The sequence below is a fragment of the Cherax quadricarinatus genome, chromosome 38, assembly GCF_038502225.1.
Source record: "Cherax quadricarinatus isolate ZL_2023a chromosome 38, ASM3850222v1, whole genome shotgun sequence".
Lineage (NCBI taxonomy): Eukaryota > Metazoa > Arthropoda > Malacostraca > Decapoda > Parastacidae > Cherax > Cherax quadricarinatus.
In genome coordinates, this window is record NC_091329.1 from 4,511,637 (window position 1) to 4,527,501 (window position 15,865).

The window sequence follows — 15,865 nt, forward strand, 5'->3', positions numbered from 1 at the left end:
ATTTTGTACCAAAAGAACCTTAGAAAACTTACCTGACCTTATTATAACAAACGCAATTTAATTTAGCTTAATCCGTTAGGTTTAGAATGATTTTTTGCGAAATTATTGCATACACAAATTTTTGCTTGCTTTATTCGGCAAGAAGAGCGTTGCTATTTAAGCCAAAATCACAAGTTTTACTTATTCGGCATGACAAATTTTGTATATTTTCCTCTTTTTGAAACATTTTGTGTTGTCATTACCATGACAGGGTGGGACTGCCCCAGCCTCTGCTTTAAAACATACACCTTCTTTTAGGTAGAAGACTCTCATCTCTTTTTTTTCCGAGGTTTTCTTTTATATCGGAGCGTGAAGGTTGTTTACCGTCGCGCAGGATTGGGAATGGCGTTCTCGCAGCCTGGCACGTTCTCTGGCCAGTCGCAGACGTTCTGGGCGGCGTTGAAGACCAGATTGACGGGGCAAGGCATGTGATGCTTCCTCTCTCCCTCGCACATGAAGTAGCGGGTACAATCTGCTTTGTCTTCGTGGTAGCTGATGTGACCATCCGCCTCGTCACACACGATCACTGTAGCTGCGCAGTGCAACAACGAAAAGAGAGATTAGTGTAACTATATATTATAGAGAGAAGGCCTGAGCTTACTACCACCTGCAGCTCATAAGACTGCCATCCCCACGAGCCCCTTTGGGGCGGGGCAGATGGCAGACCAGAGGCCTAGCTTCTCCCTACGAGCCCCGTGAGGGCGGGGAATGTGGCTAGGCCTGGGGACAGTTGGTCCCAAAGATGAGGGGGTACTTATACCTCCTCCCATGGGAGACTTAGGTCTCGAGACACTCCCCAGATAGGGAGCCAAGGCCGGGTCACCACTACTTGGAAAAGACCCGGGCCGGGAGAATACCGGCGAATAAAAAAAAAAACTGTGTAATACCAGTGTCATTCGGTACAATAAGTGAGAGAGGCTCGATCCTCCGTTCAGAAGTCGCTAGACACAGTTACTCTTGCAGTAAAGTGTACCGTTCCATGAGTGTGGAAGTCACTTAGGATAAGTGAGGGAGAAAAAATATTGGATGAAATGGGATGGAGAATATATAATTCGAGACGAGAAGAATGAAGCAGTGTATTATTATGTTCGTGGGGGAAACGCTAAACCAGTAGGGGTTATACAGTTCCCGGGGGATGGAGAGTAAGCAAATTGATCAGAGAAAAAAGGACTTTACTTTCAAATTCATTAAAATCAAGTTGGTTTAGGAAGACACTTGAGCACACACTAGCATATATTTATTAGAAAACGTTTCGGTCCTGGGACCTTGATCATTTCTGAAGTGATCAAGGTCCCAGGACCGAAACGTTTTCTAATAAATATGTGACCCAGTGTTTTTAAAAAACCAACTTGTCGGTATCTATTACCTCAGTTTATACCATTAAATCAAATGCACTTTACGCACGCAAAGAAAATGACACCGTTGCAGAGGTACTTACGATCTCGCTTGGCACTGGTGCCGTCGAGAGTGCCAGTGTTCTCGTATGGCCCTTCGTAGGTGAGGGCAACGGTGTAGTTAGAGAGAGACTGAGTAAGGGTGCTGAGCAGAGGGTACTTGCCAGCACCACAGTTACCCCTGAAGTCGTCCATGTCAACACTCCACACCATCACACCTCCCAGACCCTCAGTTTTCAGCCAGTCAGTCTGATAACACCACAACACAAGTGTATGTTAGTAGAGAGAGAATACTTTATAAAATAGAAAAGGATAGAATATTTTATCGTTAAATACACTTCAGTGTGTCGATATCGTTTACCCAAATAAATATTTCCATACATAAATAACTCGCACGTAGAAGACTGAAATTTATTACGACGCTTCGGTCTGACTTGGGCCATTAACTATATGGTTAGTTAATGATCTAAGTCAGACCGAAACGTCGTCATAAGTTTTCTTCTGTGTGCGGGTTATTTGTGTACAGTTCCAACCGCGGTATTGTGCTTTATTATGCTTTCTGTAAATATTTCTAGTCAAACTGGACTTTTTTTAAGCAATTATCCTCGTCACTCTGGATATGACATCCACCAGTACTGCAGTTTCTTACACACTGGTGTTAGGTTAGTTAAGGTTTTATCAGGAAACAGGACAAGTGTTTCCTGACGCGGGTCTTAGTCAAATGATGACTCACAGCTGGAGTTTTTGGTCATCTGACCGAGGCCTTCCACTGGCTCACACATCTACCCCTTTAAAAATTACATACATAAATTTATATTTGTAGAGCCATTTTTTTGCGACATAGGATAAAGGAATGAGAGTGTTTCAGAACCTGACCTTGACAGCTAGGGATCTCTCGTCGTCAAAGCCAAGCCACTGGTCGCCACGGTAGGCGAAGGGTACCTGCTGCTCGTTGTCCCACACCAGTGTTGTGTTGTCCTCAAACAGGAACTCACACACCTGCAACAAGCGTCATAATGAACTTACCAGTGTTTACTGCAGAGTATTCACACTTCTATTCTGAACACAACTTTGTATAAACCTGTACTTCAAAACTAAATACACGTATATATATATATATATATATATATATATATATATATATATATATATATATATATATATATATATATATATATATATTAACAAGTCGGCCGTCTCCCACCAAGGCAGGGTGACCCAAAAAGAAAGAAAATCCCCAAAAAGAAAATACTTTCATTATCATTCAACACTTTCACCACACTCACACATAATCACTGTTTTTGCAGAGGTGCTCAGAATACAACAGTTTAGAAGCATATACGTATAAAGATACACAACATATCCCTCCAAACTGCCAATATCCCGAACCCCTCCTTTAAAGTGCAGGCATTGTACTTCCCATTTCCAGGACTCAAGTCCAGCTATATAAAAATAACCAGTTTCCCTGAATCCCTTCACTAAATATTACCCTGCTCACACTCCAACAGCTCGTCAGGTCCCAAATACCATTCGTCTCCATTCACTCCTAACACGCTCACACACGCTTGCTGGAAGTCCAAGCCCCTCGCCCACAAAACCTCCTTTACCCCCTCCCTCCAACCCTTTCGCGGACGACCCCTACCCCGCCTTCCTTCCCCTACAGATTTATACACTCTCCATGTCATTCTACTTTGATTCATTCTCTCTAAATGACCAAACCACCTCAACAAACCCTCTTCAGCCCTCTGACTAATACTTTTATTAACTCCACACCTTCTCCTAATTTCCACACTCCGAATTTTCTGCATAATATTTATACCACACATTGCCCTTAGACAGGACATCTCCACTGCCTCCAACAGTCTCCTCGCTGCTGCATTTACCACCCAAGCTTCACACCCATATAAGAGTGTTGGTACTACTATACTTTCATACATTCCCTTCTTTGCCTCCATAGATAACATTTTTTGCCTCCACATATACCTCAACGCACCACTCCCTTTTTTTCCTTCATCAATTCTATGATTAACCTCATCCTTCATAAATCCATCCGCCGACACGTCAACTCCCAAGTATCTGAAAACATTCACTTCTTCCATACTCCTCCTCCCCAATTTGATAACCAATTTTTCTTTATCTAAATCATTTGATACCCTCATCACCTTACTCTTTTCTATGTTCACTTTCAACTTTCTACCTTTACACACACACATATAATATACACACACACACACACATTATATATATATATATACATTATTATATATATATATATATATATATACATATATATACATTATTATATATATATATATATATATATATATATACATATATATATATATATATATATATATATATATATATATACATACATATATAAATTATATATATATATATATGTATACATATATATATATATATATATATATATATATATATATGGGTGTGTGTGTGTGTGTGTGTGTGTATATATATATAAAAACTCGCAAACGGGCGAACTTTTAATAAACATAGTCTCTCAGTCCACAGCAGGATTAGAACCCGCACACTCTGAGTCAAAATATACAGTAGTTTCGCCACTCAGCCAGATCCCAGATATACACACATACGGAGATGTACGTACAAAGACGTATGTGTATACACACCAAGAGTTCGTTTTAATCCCTATTATAGAGGTGTGAGTACACATCATTCTTAATGCTAGTGTACAACTGAGGTGTAGTAGCCTCTAATGACTCAGTCGCTAGACTTCAAGAAGCAAGGTAGGTACATGTACCTCGTAGTAGGCCATGAAGCCGGTCTCCTGGGTGTAGCGACCTTCGTGGCCTCCTCCGCTGACTTCGGCGCCGATATCGAATTTGGTGACGTTAGTGAGGGTGAAGGACCGTCCATAGGTGGGCATTCCCACCATGATCTTCTGGCCTGGTGCTCCCTGCTTCTTCCACTCCCTCACACTGTAGTCCTGTCAACACACCCTCGTGTTAGTATATCCATTGAGAAACACCAAGCACTTGTAAGGGCCACACAGCACCTGGGAAATATCATCTAGCTTATACTTCCACTGGAAAAAAACATATTTAAACAGAGGTAAAATTTGGAGCACTGGTCACTTACCACAGTGAGTTTCTGCTGGTAGGAGGAGGCTGTCTCGAGGGGCAGGAGAGGAGCGTTGTGACCAACCTCGTTCTCCCATTGACCGTGGAAGTCGTAAGACATGATATTGATGAAGTCCAGGTACTTGCTTATCTCCGGCACGTCGTACCTGCAACACAGTTAGTGGATAGCTACTAACAGCAACACACGTATTTAGTGGATAGTTGCTATCTGAAACACACATAGCAGATAGTTGCTACTAGTGAATAATACTAGTACTAATACTAATCGTAGTAAAGGACAACATACCCAGCAGCCAGCGCCTCGAAGGAGGCAGGCACAGCAGCAGACAGCAGGAGTCGAGCATTGCCCGTAGACTTGGCCTCTCCTTCAAAGGCAAGACGAAGCTCCTTCAGGAAGTTGACGTAGTTGGCCTTGTCGTCGGGACCTCGCGGGTACTGCAAGACAAAGAACAAGTGGTCAGGGACCTTAAGGGTACTACAGGACAGGAACAAGTGGCCAGGGATCTTTAAGCATATGGCAAAGTGAACAAGTGGTCAGGTTCTTTGTTAGAAATAACGTTTGGAGAGTATCAAGTGATGGAAGGCTAATGAAGAGGCTGTAAAACTGTTTTAGTTGTTTGTTGAATGTAAGAACGAGAAGGACGGGTGAAGGGGAGAACGCAGAGTTAATTGCGTTTGTGAATGTTGAGTGTGAGACATACAAGGGTTTTACACAAATAACCTACTCATGGGAGAGGAGCTTATGACGACGTTTCGGTCCAACTTAGACCATTTACAAAGCCACACTAACATAAAAGAGAGAGAGCCAGTATACATAGGCGAGTTGTAGAGGGACGGGACCGTCCCTGTCCAGCACGCCTATCTACGCTGGCTCCCTTTCTCTATTTTGCGTCAGTGTGACTTTGTAAATGGTCCAAGTCGGAACGAAACATCGTCGTCAGTTTCTTTCTCTCATATGAGCAGGTTATTTTGTATTGTGCAGTTGTAAGGCCATAAGAATGGTTATGTCTGTCAATGTTTTGTGTGAGAAATACAAGCCTAGTTGATCAGGCCCTGATCTACCGGGAAGCCTGGTTAAGCACTAGGCCGCGGGGGCGTTGACCTGTCGGAACGACCTCCAGGTAGTCATTAAGTCAAAAAGTTAGTCATGTTTGTGAATGTTTGGAATGAGATATGCAAGGAGTGGCCACAGTAAAGGCCTTGTTATTGGTTGTCTTTGGAAATGTTTAGCGAGAACGACACCAGAATGAAGACAGGAAGGTGATAAGCAGGACCCAGCCTCACCTCCCAGTCGATGTCCAGACCATCGAACTCGTGCAGACGAAGGAACTCGAGGGAATCGTAAACGAAGCCGTTCATCCTGAACTGGTTGGACACCAACTCCCTGAACGGCTTGGAACCGAATGCCCATCCACCCAAGGCCAGCATCACCTTTAGGAAGAACCGTCACAAGGATGAATACAGTTTACATTTGAGTCATTCAGCCCAAGAAGCGGTGGAGGCGCCAGCCTCCGTTCTATCTCAAAAGAGTCACAACTTTTGCTAAATTTTACACATTACCTGATCCTTAATCTCAAGAGTTCAGTCTTGATAATATTATATACCTAACTTTGACCTAAAATTTCATTCTTGGTCTTGTGCAGACCTTCTTTAACAGTCTACTGAAGAGGTCTCATTGTGAGGGTGAAATATACATTACTTCTATTATTTTATCTATGTGAAATCGTGCTACCAACCTTATTATTTCTTCTTTGAGCCTATCTTAGGCCTCGCAGTGGGCACTTAGGCCAATATTAGACTTTGTGGTGGTCACCTAGGGCTATATCAGACATCGGCATTTTCTGACGAACTTCAGTTTTTAGCTAAAATACGTAAATTATCACACTTTTAATCGAAACTGCTCTATGATTGAATTTTAAAGGAAAAAGTAAGCCAAGTCATAGTCACGATGTCTGATATAGCATTGTGGCTATATGAGACATCGTGGCTATATGAGACATCGTGGCGCGTGTGTACCTTAAGAGTGGGGTTCTTCTCCTTGAGTTTGATGAGGCGGGTGTAAATTCCCTCCTTGAAGCCATCACTGACGTCAGAGGGGTCTCCCGGGGCCAGGCGGAAGTCTTCCATCCCAGCAAAGGCGTAAATAACGTGGGTGCACAGGAATGGGTCGATGCTCTCCGGTTCAAACCTACCAGCACCGGGGCGCTTGATGGCCCAAGAGGTGTAGTAGCAGAGGACCTTAGGCGAGTCTTCTGTCGTGGGAGATATATGGAGGATGGTGAGTGTGTGTGGAACAAGTGGAGAACATATTGAGAATGGTGAGTGCGTGTGGAACAAGTGGAGAACATAGTGAGGATGGTGTGTGTGGAACAAGTGGAGGATATATTGAGGGTGGTGTGTGTGTGTGTTGTGTGGAACAGCACATCATCAGGTGACACATTACTAGTTGCCATTACGCAGTGGTGGGAAGAGGAGCGACTCTCCTGAGATCGCATCCCAGAACTCAAAAAAAAAAAAAATCAGGTGACATGATAAAGAAACACTCTCATAAATTTTCACTAATAATTGTGAGTTAGTTTTGAATGATGAGGTGTGTGAAGAACGAGTAGGTCTTGTGCACGGTACGACAACAGTGTGTGCAGAGTAATCCTTTACTTACTGGCGATATTTCGTTCTAACGGGCTTTATCGAGCGAAACTTCGAGGGTAAACAAGCATTTGTTTCCGCACACACTTGCTTCTCTTATAACATTTGCCTACAAGTCGACCATCTAACAAGAAGCCTGACTCCCGTGCTTCACTCACTCTTACGTTATAAACTTGAGTCAACTAACTTGGGATTGAAGGAATGATGTCTATCCTGGGCGCGGCCTGCTTGGCCAGGTTGGACTGGTGCTGCCTCACCAGGATCATGGGATCGATGCTGATTGGAGGCGGCAGCGTGGTGTGTGTGGCCACCGAGGTCTTGGTCACCTTAGACCAGTCCACGTCCTGGCCCACTCGTGGTACACCCATCATCTCTTCTCTATCGGCCGATGGGGACAGAAAGTAGAATGTAGATAAAAGGTACAGAGAACCGACAAGTTGATAAATTTGAAAAAATTGCAACACTTGGGTTTCTTTACTGTAGGGACGTTTCGCCACACAGTGGCTTCATCAGCCCAATGCAAAGAATGGTGAAGATCATAAGGAGTTTGAGGTAATCAGTCCCTCAGCCTGGCTGAGGGTATGGGACCCTGGGACTGGGAGAGACCGGACCTCTGGGACTTGGGAAAGACTGGACCCTGGAACCTGGGAAACCCTGGAACCTGGGAAACCCTGGACCCTGGGACTTGGTTAAGACTGGATCACGGGACCTAATCCAAACATGATTCAAAGATACTGTACCTTGGGCAACCTAACTGTTACCCTCCCCTCCCACACACTGCTTCCAGTATCCCAACACTGCTACCAGCACCCCCACACTGCTTCCAGCACTCCCACACTGCTTCCAGCACCCCGACACTGCTTCCAGCACCCCAACACTGCTACCAGCACCCCGACACTGATTCCAGCACTCCCACACTGCTTTCAGCACCCCCAATACTGCTACCAGCACCTCCACACTGCTTCCAGCACTCCAACACTGCTACTAGCATCCCCCACACTGCTTCCAGCACCCCAACACGGCTACCAGTATCCCCCACACTGCTTCCAGCACCCCCCCACACTCACCTCATAATGCTCATGAGTGGGTACTTGACTCCCTCACCACACATGGTGCCAGTAAAGTCGTCCATATCAATGGTCCAGACCATGGCTCCACCGAAGCCATTCTTCTTGATCCACCTCATCTTGTTGCGGATGGCTCGCTCGTCGTCGAAACCCACCCACAAGCTGCCCTTCACCATGTATGGCACCTGCATCTCGTCGTGCCACACGTACTCTCCTCCCGTGCGTAGATGCTCACAAACCTGTGCAACACACAAACGTGGTTAGTTTCTTCACGATTAAAGCCTAACGAATGTATGTTATTGTTTGAATTGGGAAGCAGTCTAAGAACTTTCTACACTGATCGTATATGCCCCGGCCCCATTATAACCTTGCTACAGTCGTCTTACACAATAACCACACAGGAAGTGAAACTAGTCCAAGTGATTTTTTTCTTATTCTACAATATTCATAATTGTTTCCGTGATAACAGCTAAGGGTGTGTCTGTAAATTTTGACGAAAGGGTAAATATCCTTGAAGGCTGTAATTCGTTTGTGTACAAACGCTCAAAAACACTTGAATCCCTAAGATGCGTATTAAATTTTTTTTCTACCTTCTCTCCCCTCCCTTTCCTTTCCCTCTTCCTTCTTCCCCCCCTCACACATTCCCCCCCCCCCTCACATTAGCATGCTGAATCAGGGAGGAAGTCATCTGACCAGCGTGAGGACTCTCTTTCCATTTTCCTGAATACTGGAGACCCAGTCTTGTCTCAAGTTATAGTAAGCCATGAAACCATCCCCATTGGTGTACTCACCTCATAGTAAGCCATGAAGCCACCCTCGTTGGTATACTTGCCGGCTTCACCTCCGCCACTGGCAGGGGAGTTGACGTTGGTGCGGGCAGGGTTGGCCAAGGTGAAGGTCCGGCCGTAGGTGGGCATCCCGATGATCAACTTCTCCTTAGGTGCCCCGAGTTTGGCCCATCTGAGGCAGAGACACGAACCTTACTCAGCTGTTACCTGCTGTACATCTGTTACTCAGGTGCTACCTGCTGTACATCTGTTACTCAGCTGCTACCTACTGTACATCTGTTAATCAGCTGCTACCCACTGTACATCTGTTACTCAGGTGCTACCTACTGTACATCTGTTACTCAGGTGCTACCCACTGTACATCTGTTACTCAGGTGCTACCTACTGTACATCTGTTACTCAGGTGCCACCTACTGTACATCCTCTACTGGTTGGTTTAACAGGTTTCAAGAATATCGAGCACACGAGGGTGATCAAGCCTGGGTGTCACCTGACACAGCCCGTCAAGGATACTTTAATATGTACTTCAGGTATTAAAGTGTACATACACTTAGAGATGTAAACCTCTCGGTATATATACCTTGACCTCTTAGTGTATACACATCAAGATACATATAATCACCAGAAAATACACAAAGCAGAGCTCTAAACAACGGGCTTCTTTATATATATATATATATATATATATATATATATATATATTACGTATATATATATATATATTTATATATATATATATATATATATATATATATAATTTTGTAACAGTTACGTAAATTTTTAGTTTATAATAATTATAACAATAATAATAATAAATAATAGTAATAATAACAATAATAATGATAATAATAATAATGATAATAAATAATAATAATAATAATAATAATAATAATAATAATAATAACAATAATAATAATAAGAGAGGTGTTTACTAACAGGTTTGAGGCGTGGTCGACAGAGAGCTGCTTCCTCCACTCAGTGTCGTCTGAAGGAGCGTAGAGAGGAGCGTTGTGTCCCACTTGGTTCTCCCACTTACCGTGGAAGTCGTAAGCCATCACGTTAATGAAGTCAAGGTACCTGTGGGCGAGGGGGGAATGAAGTACATGTGGCGTCAAGGTACCTGTGGGCGAGGGGGAGAATGAGGTACAAGTGGCGATCCTTGACGTTTCGCCCAAAACCAGTTGCTTTATCAATCTTATAGCAAGGCTAGACTGAGGTGCTCAGTCCATAATAAGCATTGATGAATTTAATATATAATAATAAGTGTGAGGAAGACCAGGTGTTAGAAGACTACCAGCTGAACCAGGAAGGTGGGAGATGGAGGCAAGAAGGTGGGAGATGGAGGCAAGAAGGTGGGAGATGGAGGCAAGAAGGTGGGAGATGGGAGCAAGAAAGTGGGAGATGGAGGCAAGAAGGTGGGAGATGGAAGCAAGAAGGTGGGAGATGGAGGCAAGAAGGTCGGAGATGGAGGCAAGAAGGTGGGAGATGGAGGCAAGAAGGTGGGAGATGGAGGCAAGAAGGTGGGAGATGGAAGCAAGAAGGTGGGAGATGGAGGCAAGAAGGTGGGAGATGGAGGCAAGAAGGTGGGAAATGGAGGCAAGAAGGTGGGAGATGGAGGCAAGAAGGTGGGAGATGGAGGCAAGAAGGTGGGAGATGGAGGCAAGAAGGTGGGAGATGGAGGCAAGAAGGAGGAAGATGGAGGCAAGAAGGTGGGAGATGGGAGCAAGAAAGTGGGATATGGAGGCAAGAAGGTGGGAGATGGAAGCAAGAAGGTGGGAGATGGAGGCAAGAAGGTGGGAGATGGAGGCAAGAAGGTGGGAGATGGAGGCAAGAAGGTGGGAGATGGAAGCAAGAAGGTGGGAGATGGAAGCAAGAAGGTGGGAGATGGAGGCAAGAAGGTGGGAGATGGAGGCAAGAAGGTGGGAGATGGAGGCAAGAAGGTGGGAAATGGAGGCAAGAAGGTGGGAGATGGAGGCAAGAAGGTGGGAGATGGAGGCAAGAAGGTGGGAGATGGGAGCAAGAAGGTGGGAGATGGAGGCAAGAAGGTGGGAGATGGAAGCAAAAAGGTGGGAGATGGAGGCAAGAAGGTGGGAGATGGAAGCAAGAAGGTGGGAGATGGAGGCAAGAAGGTGGGAGATGGAAGCAAGAAGGTGGGAGATGGAGGCAAGAAGGTGGGGGATGGAGGCAAGAAGGTGGGAGATGGAGGCAAGAAGGTGGGAGATGGAGGCAAGAAGGTGGGAGATGGAGGCAAGAAGGTGGGAGATGGGAGCAAGAAGGTGGGAGATGGAGGCAAGAAGGTGGGAGATGGAAGCAAGAAGGTGGGAGATGGAGGCAAGAAGGTGGGAGATGGAGGCAAGAAGGTGGGAGATGGAGGCAAGAAGGTGGGAGATGGAGGCAAGAAGGTGGGAGATGGAGGCAAGAAGGTGGGAGATGGAGGCAAGAAGGTGGGAGATGGAGGCAAGAAGGTGGGAGATGGGAGCAAGAAGGTGGGAGATGGAGGCAAGAAGGTGGGAGATGTGGGCAAGAAGGTGGGAGATGGAGGCAAGAAGGTGGGAGATGGAGGCAAGAAGGTGGGAGATGGAGGCAAGAAGGTGGGAGATGGAGGCAAGAAGGTGGGAGATGGAGGCAAGAAGGTGGGAGATGGAGGCAAGAAGGTGGGAGATGGAGGCAAGAAGGTGGGAGATGGAGGCAAGAAGGTGGGAGATGGAGGCAAGAAGGTGGGAGATGGAGGAAAGAAGGTAGGAGATGGAGGCAAGAAGGTGGGAGATGGAGGCAAGAAGGTGGGAGATGGAGGCAAGAAAGTGGGAGATGGAGGCAAGAAGGTGGGAGATGGAGGCAAGAAGGTGGGAGATGGAGGCAAGAAGGTGGGAGATGGAGGCAAGAAGGTGGGAGATGGAGGCAAGAAGGTGGGAGATGGAGGCAAGAAGGTGGGAGATGGAGGCAAGAAGGTGGGAGATGGAGGCAAGAAGGTGGGAGATGGAGGCAAGAAGGTGGGAGATGGAAGCAAGAAGGTGGGAGATGGAGGCAAGAAGGTGGGAGATGGAGGCAAGAAGGTGGGAGATGGGAGCAAGAAGGTGGGAGATGGGAGCAAGAAGGTGGGAGATGGGAGCAAGAAGGTGGGAGATGGAGGCAAGAATGTGAGAGATGGAGGCAAGAATGTGGGAGATGGAAGCAAGAAGGTGAGAGATGGAAGCAAGAGAGGAGAGATGGAAACAAGAGAGGAGAGATGGAAGCAAGAGAGGAGAGATGGAAGCAAGAGAGGAGAGATGGAAGCAAGAGAGGAGAGATGGAAGCAAGAGAGGAGAGACGGAAGCAAGAGAGGAGAGACGGAAGCAAGAGAGGAGAGACGGAAGCAAGAGAGGAGAGATGGAAGCAAGAGAGGAGAGATAGAAGCAAGAGAGGAGAGATGGAAGCAAGAGAGGAGAGATGGAAGCAAGAGAGGAGAGACGGAAGCAAGAGAGGAGAGATGGAAGCAAGAGAGGAGAGATAGAAGCAAGAGAGGAGAGATGGAAGCAAGAGAGGAGAGATGGAAGCAAGAGAGGAGAGATGGAAGCAAGAGAGGAGAGACGGAAGCAAGAGAGGAGAGATGGAAGCAAGAGAGGAGAGACGGAAGCAAGAGAGGAGAGATGGAAGCAAGAGAGGAGAGACGGAAGCAAGAGAGGAGAGATGGAAGCAAGAGAGGAGAGATGGAAGCAAGAGAGGAGAGATAGAAGCAAGAGAGGAGAGATGGAAGCAAGAGAGGAGAGATGGAAGCAAGAGAGGAGAGATAGAAGCAAGAGAGGAGAGATAGAAGCAAGAGAGGAGAGACGGAAGCAAGAGAGGAGAGATAGAAGCAAGAGAGGAGAGATGGAAGCAAGAGAGGAGAGACGGAAGCAAGAGAGGAGAGATGGAAGCAAGAGAGGAGAGATGGAAGCAAGAAGGTAGGAGATGGAGGCAAGAAGGTGGGAGATGGAGGCAAGAAGGTGGGAGATGGAGGCAAGAAGGTGGGAGATGGAGGCAAGAAGGTGGGAGATGGGAGCAAGAAGGTGGGAGATGGGAGCAAGAAGGTGGGAGATGGGAGCAAGAAGGTGGGAGATGGAGGCAAGAAGGTGGGAGATGGGAGCAAGAAGGTGGGAGATGGAGGCAAGAAGGTGGGAGATGGGAGCAAGAAGGTGGGAGATGGGAGCAAGAAGGTGGGAGATGGGAGCAAGAAGGTGGGAGATGGAGGCAAGAATGTGAGAGATGGAGGCAAGGTGAGAGATGGAGACAAGAAGGTGAGAGATGGAGGCAAGAAGGTGAGAGATGGAGGCAAGAAGGTGGGAGATGGAGGCAAGAATGTGAGAGATGGAGGCAAGGTGAGAGATGGAGGCAAGGTGAGAGATGGAGGCAAGAAGGTGAGAGATGGAGGCAAGAAGGTGAGAGATGGAGGCAAGAAGGTGAGAGATGGAGGCAAGAAGGTGAGAGATGGAGGCAAGAAGGTGAGAGATGGAGGCAAGAAGGTGAGAGATGGAGGCAAGAAGGTGGGAGATGGAGGCAAGAAGAGAGAGAGATGGAAGCAAGAAGAGAGAGATAGAAGCAAGAAGAGAGAGATGGAAGCAAGAAGAGAGAGATGGAAGCAAGAAGAGAGAGATGGAAGCAAGAGAGGAGAGATGGAAGCAAGCTGGGACATTGAGAGGGAGGGAGAGAAAAAAGGATGGAATGAGAGAAACAGGAAGGGAAAGATGAAAGAAGAACGGAAGAAATGAGAGAAGAAAGGATGGAGGAAACAAAGATAGAAAGAAAGGGAGACAGGTAGAGAAAGAGATTATAGAATGTGGGAAGACGTATGCAGTGAAGGACGCTTTAATACTAGTACCAGTAGCTTGTACAAGGTTTATATATATATATATATATATATATATATATATATATATATATATATATATATATATATATATATATATATATATATATATATATATATATATATATATATATATATATATATATATATATATATACATATATACATATATATATATACATATATATATATATATATATATATATATATATATATATATATAATGTGTGTGCGACCTGCTAACCTGGAGACGACAGGTACATCGTAGCCACCGCGGATGTTGTCAGGGCCGACAGGTACAGCTGCTGTCAGCATCAGACGAGGTTGACCTGTCTCCTTGGCTTCTGCCTCGAATGCTTCGTAAAGCTCTGTCGGAAAAGACCACGTGTTAGCGTGAAGGACCACGTGTTAATATTTACAATGATCAGCTGTTACTGTGGCGGACTACCTGTCAATGTTTACATTGATCAGCTGTTAGTGCAGAGGACCACGTGTTAATGTTTACAATAGAATGGCCGCGACGTCATAGTCAACATGACTAATGACGTCACCTTGATGGAACCAATCAACGCTGCCACAGACTGTTACATCACCAACCTTGTGACAGGAGGAAGGGAGAGAGAGGGAAGATGGAAGCGTAAGTTTTAACAAACATTACAGTCTCTTAAAGGGCCAATGGTGAGAGCGACCTTGTAGCACCAGCTACGAGAAGTGCCTTGAAAGCTCTCGTTATTATTCCTCAGTGTTGCTTTACTGCAGAGGAACGCTCTCATTATTATTGCTGCAATGTTGCACAAGGTGGGAAGGTAACGTGTGAAGCTGTGTGTTTCCTGCTACCACTTAAAATCTTAACACAGACGTAGAAGTAACAAGTGGTATACCACTTTTCTGAACATCTTCGAGACAAATACAAGTCTTTGTATTCTTAATTGTGCAATTGACATTATTGCAATTATTTCAACTGTTATTGTTGCAGCTGTTATTTTTGCAACAGGTATTGTCACAATTATTATTACTGTAATTGTTAGTATTGCTATTTTATTATAATTTTGTATCATCAGCGCTATTAGAGAAGTCTCAGTGTATGACAATAAGGTCGATGAGTGTGGGATAATGCAGTAGGTGACACGACCTTATACACCCTCAAACAACACTGTTATTACTTCCCGGTCTCCCCTTGAAGCTGTGTGTGTGTGTGTGTGTGTGTGTGTGTGTGTGTGTGTGTGTGTGTGTGTGTGTGTGTGTGTGTGTGTGTGTGTGTGTGTGTGTACTCGCCTAGTTGTGGTTGCAGGGGTCGAGTCACAGCTGCAGGTAGGTAGGTAGGTGTGTGTGTGTGTGTGACTGATCCCCTACCACTTCCTCCTCCAGATGGCTCCACCTGCCACCCTGAGACTGAAGAATCAGTTCTCCTGGCTGGTCTGTGTCAGTAGCTTACATTTATCTGTGTCACCTTCTGTCTGTGTCTCATTCCGAGTTGTGTTTCCCCCCCGTCCATCCTGCAGAATCCCCCGAGTATCTCACACGTCATCATCATATCTCTGTGACCAGTCTGGTGTCCCACAGCTCGATTACTAGCGCACTCAGCTCACACACTGAAGTCCGGGAGTCGATCCCCGGTACGGGTGGAAACATCAGGACATCTTTCCTTAAGACACCTGCTTCCATGCAGTAAAACAAGTACCTGATACTCTACGTATATGTCAGGCAGAGACTCAGCCTCACTACTCACTGCCTAGACCACCCTCAGGCCTCCACCACTCACACTCTTTGCGCTTAAAGACAAGACTACACCTGGGCTCGTAATATTGTGAGGTGAGCACTACGTGGCTGTTATAACTTACCCTTGAGGAGGAGGACGAAGTTAGCAGTGTCGTCTCGACCCTTAGGGTACTCCCAGTCGAGGTCGAGACCGTCAAAGGCGTGCTTCCTGAGGAAGGGCACAGCGCTGTAGATGAAGGTCTGGCGGGTGTAGCGAGTGGCTGACATGTCC

General features: G+C 45.8%; 1 protein-coding gene across 1 annotated transcript in view; it reads right to left on the reverse strand.

Annotated features, from left to right (window-relative positions):
* Positions 1–225: 225 nt before the first annotated feature.
* Positions 226–15,865, reverse strand: part of Cht7 (chitinase 7) — a 119,089-nt gene continuing 103,449 nt past the window's right edge. The window contains exons 6-19 of the mRNA XM_053782336.2: positions 15,717–15,865; positions 14,120–14,243; positions 9,990–10,130; positions 9,057–9,225; positions 8,266–8,504; positions 7,386–7,576; positions 6,569–6,804; positions 5,837–5,983; positions 4,839–4,987; positions 4,551–4,698; positions 4,213–4,398; positions 2,310–2,432; positions 1,478–1,682; positions 226–571 (exon numbers count right to left, since the gene is read on the reverse strand). The exon at positions 15,717–15,865 is cut by the window's right edge and continues 31 nt beyond it. Coding sequence (XP_053638311.2) covers positions 360–571; positions 1,478–1,682; positions 2,310–2,432; positions 4,213–4,398; positions 4,551–4,698; positions 4,839–4,987; positions 5,837–5,983; positions 6,569–6,804; positions 7,386–7,576; positions 8,266–8,504; positions 9,057–9,225; positions 9,990–10,130; positions 14,120–14,243; positions 15,717–15,865 — 2,419 coding nt within the window. The 3' untranslated portion in view covers positions 226–359. The remainder of the gene's footprint in view (positions 572–1,477; positions 1,683–2,309; positions 2,433–4,212; positions 4,399–4,550; positions 4,699–4,838; positions 4,988–5,836; positions 5,984–6,568; positions 6,805–7,385; positions 7,577–8,265; positions 8,505–9,056; positions 9,226–9,989; positions 10,131–14,119; positions 14,244–15,716) is intronic.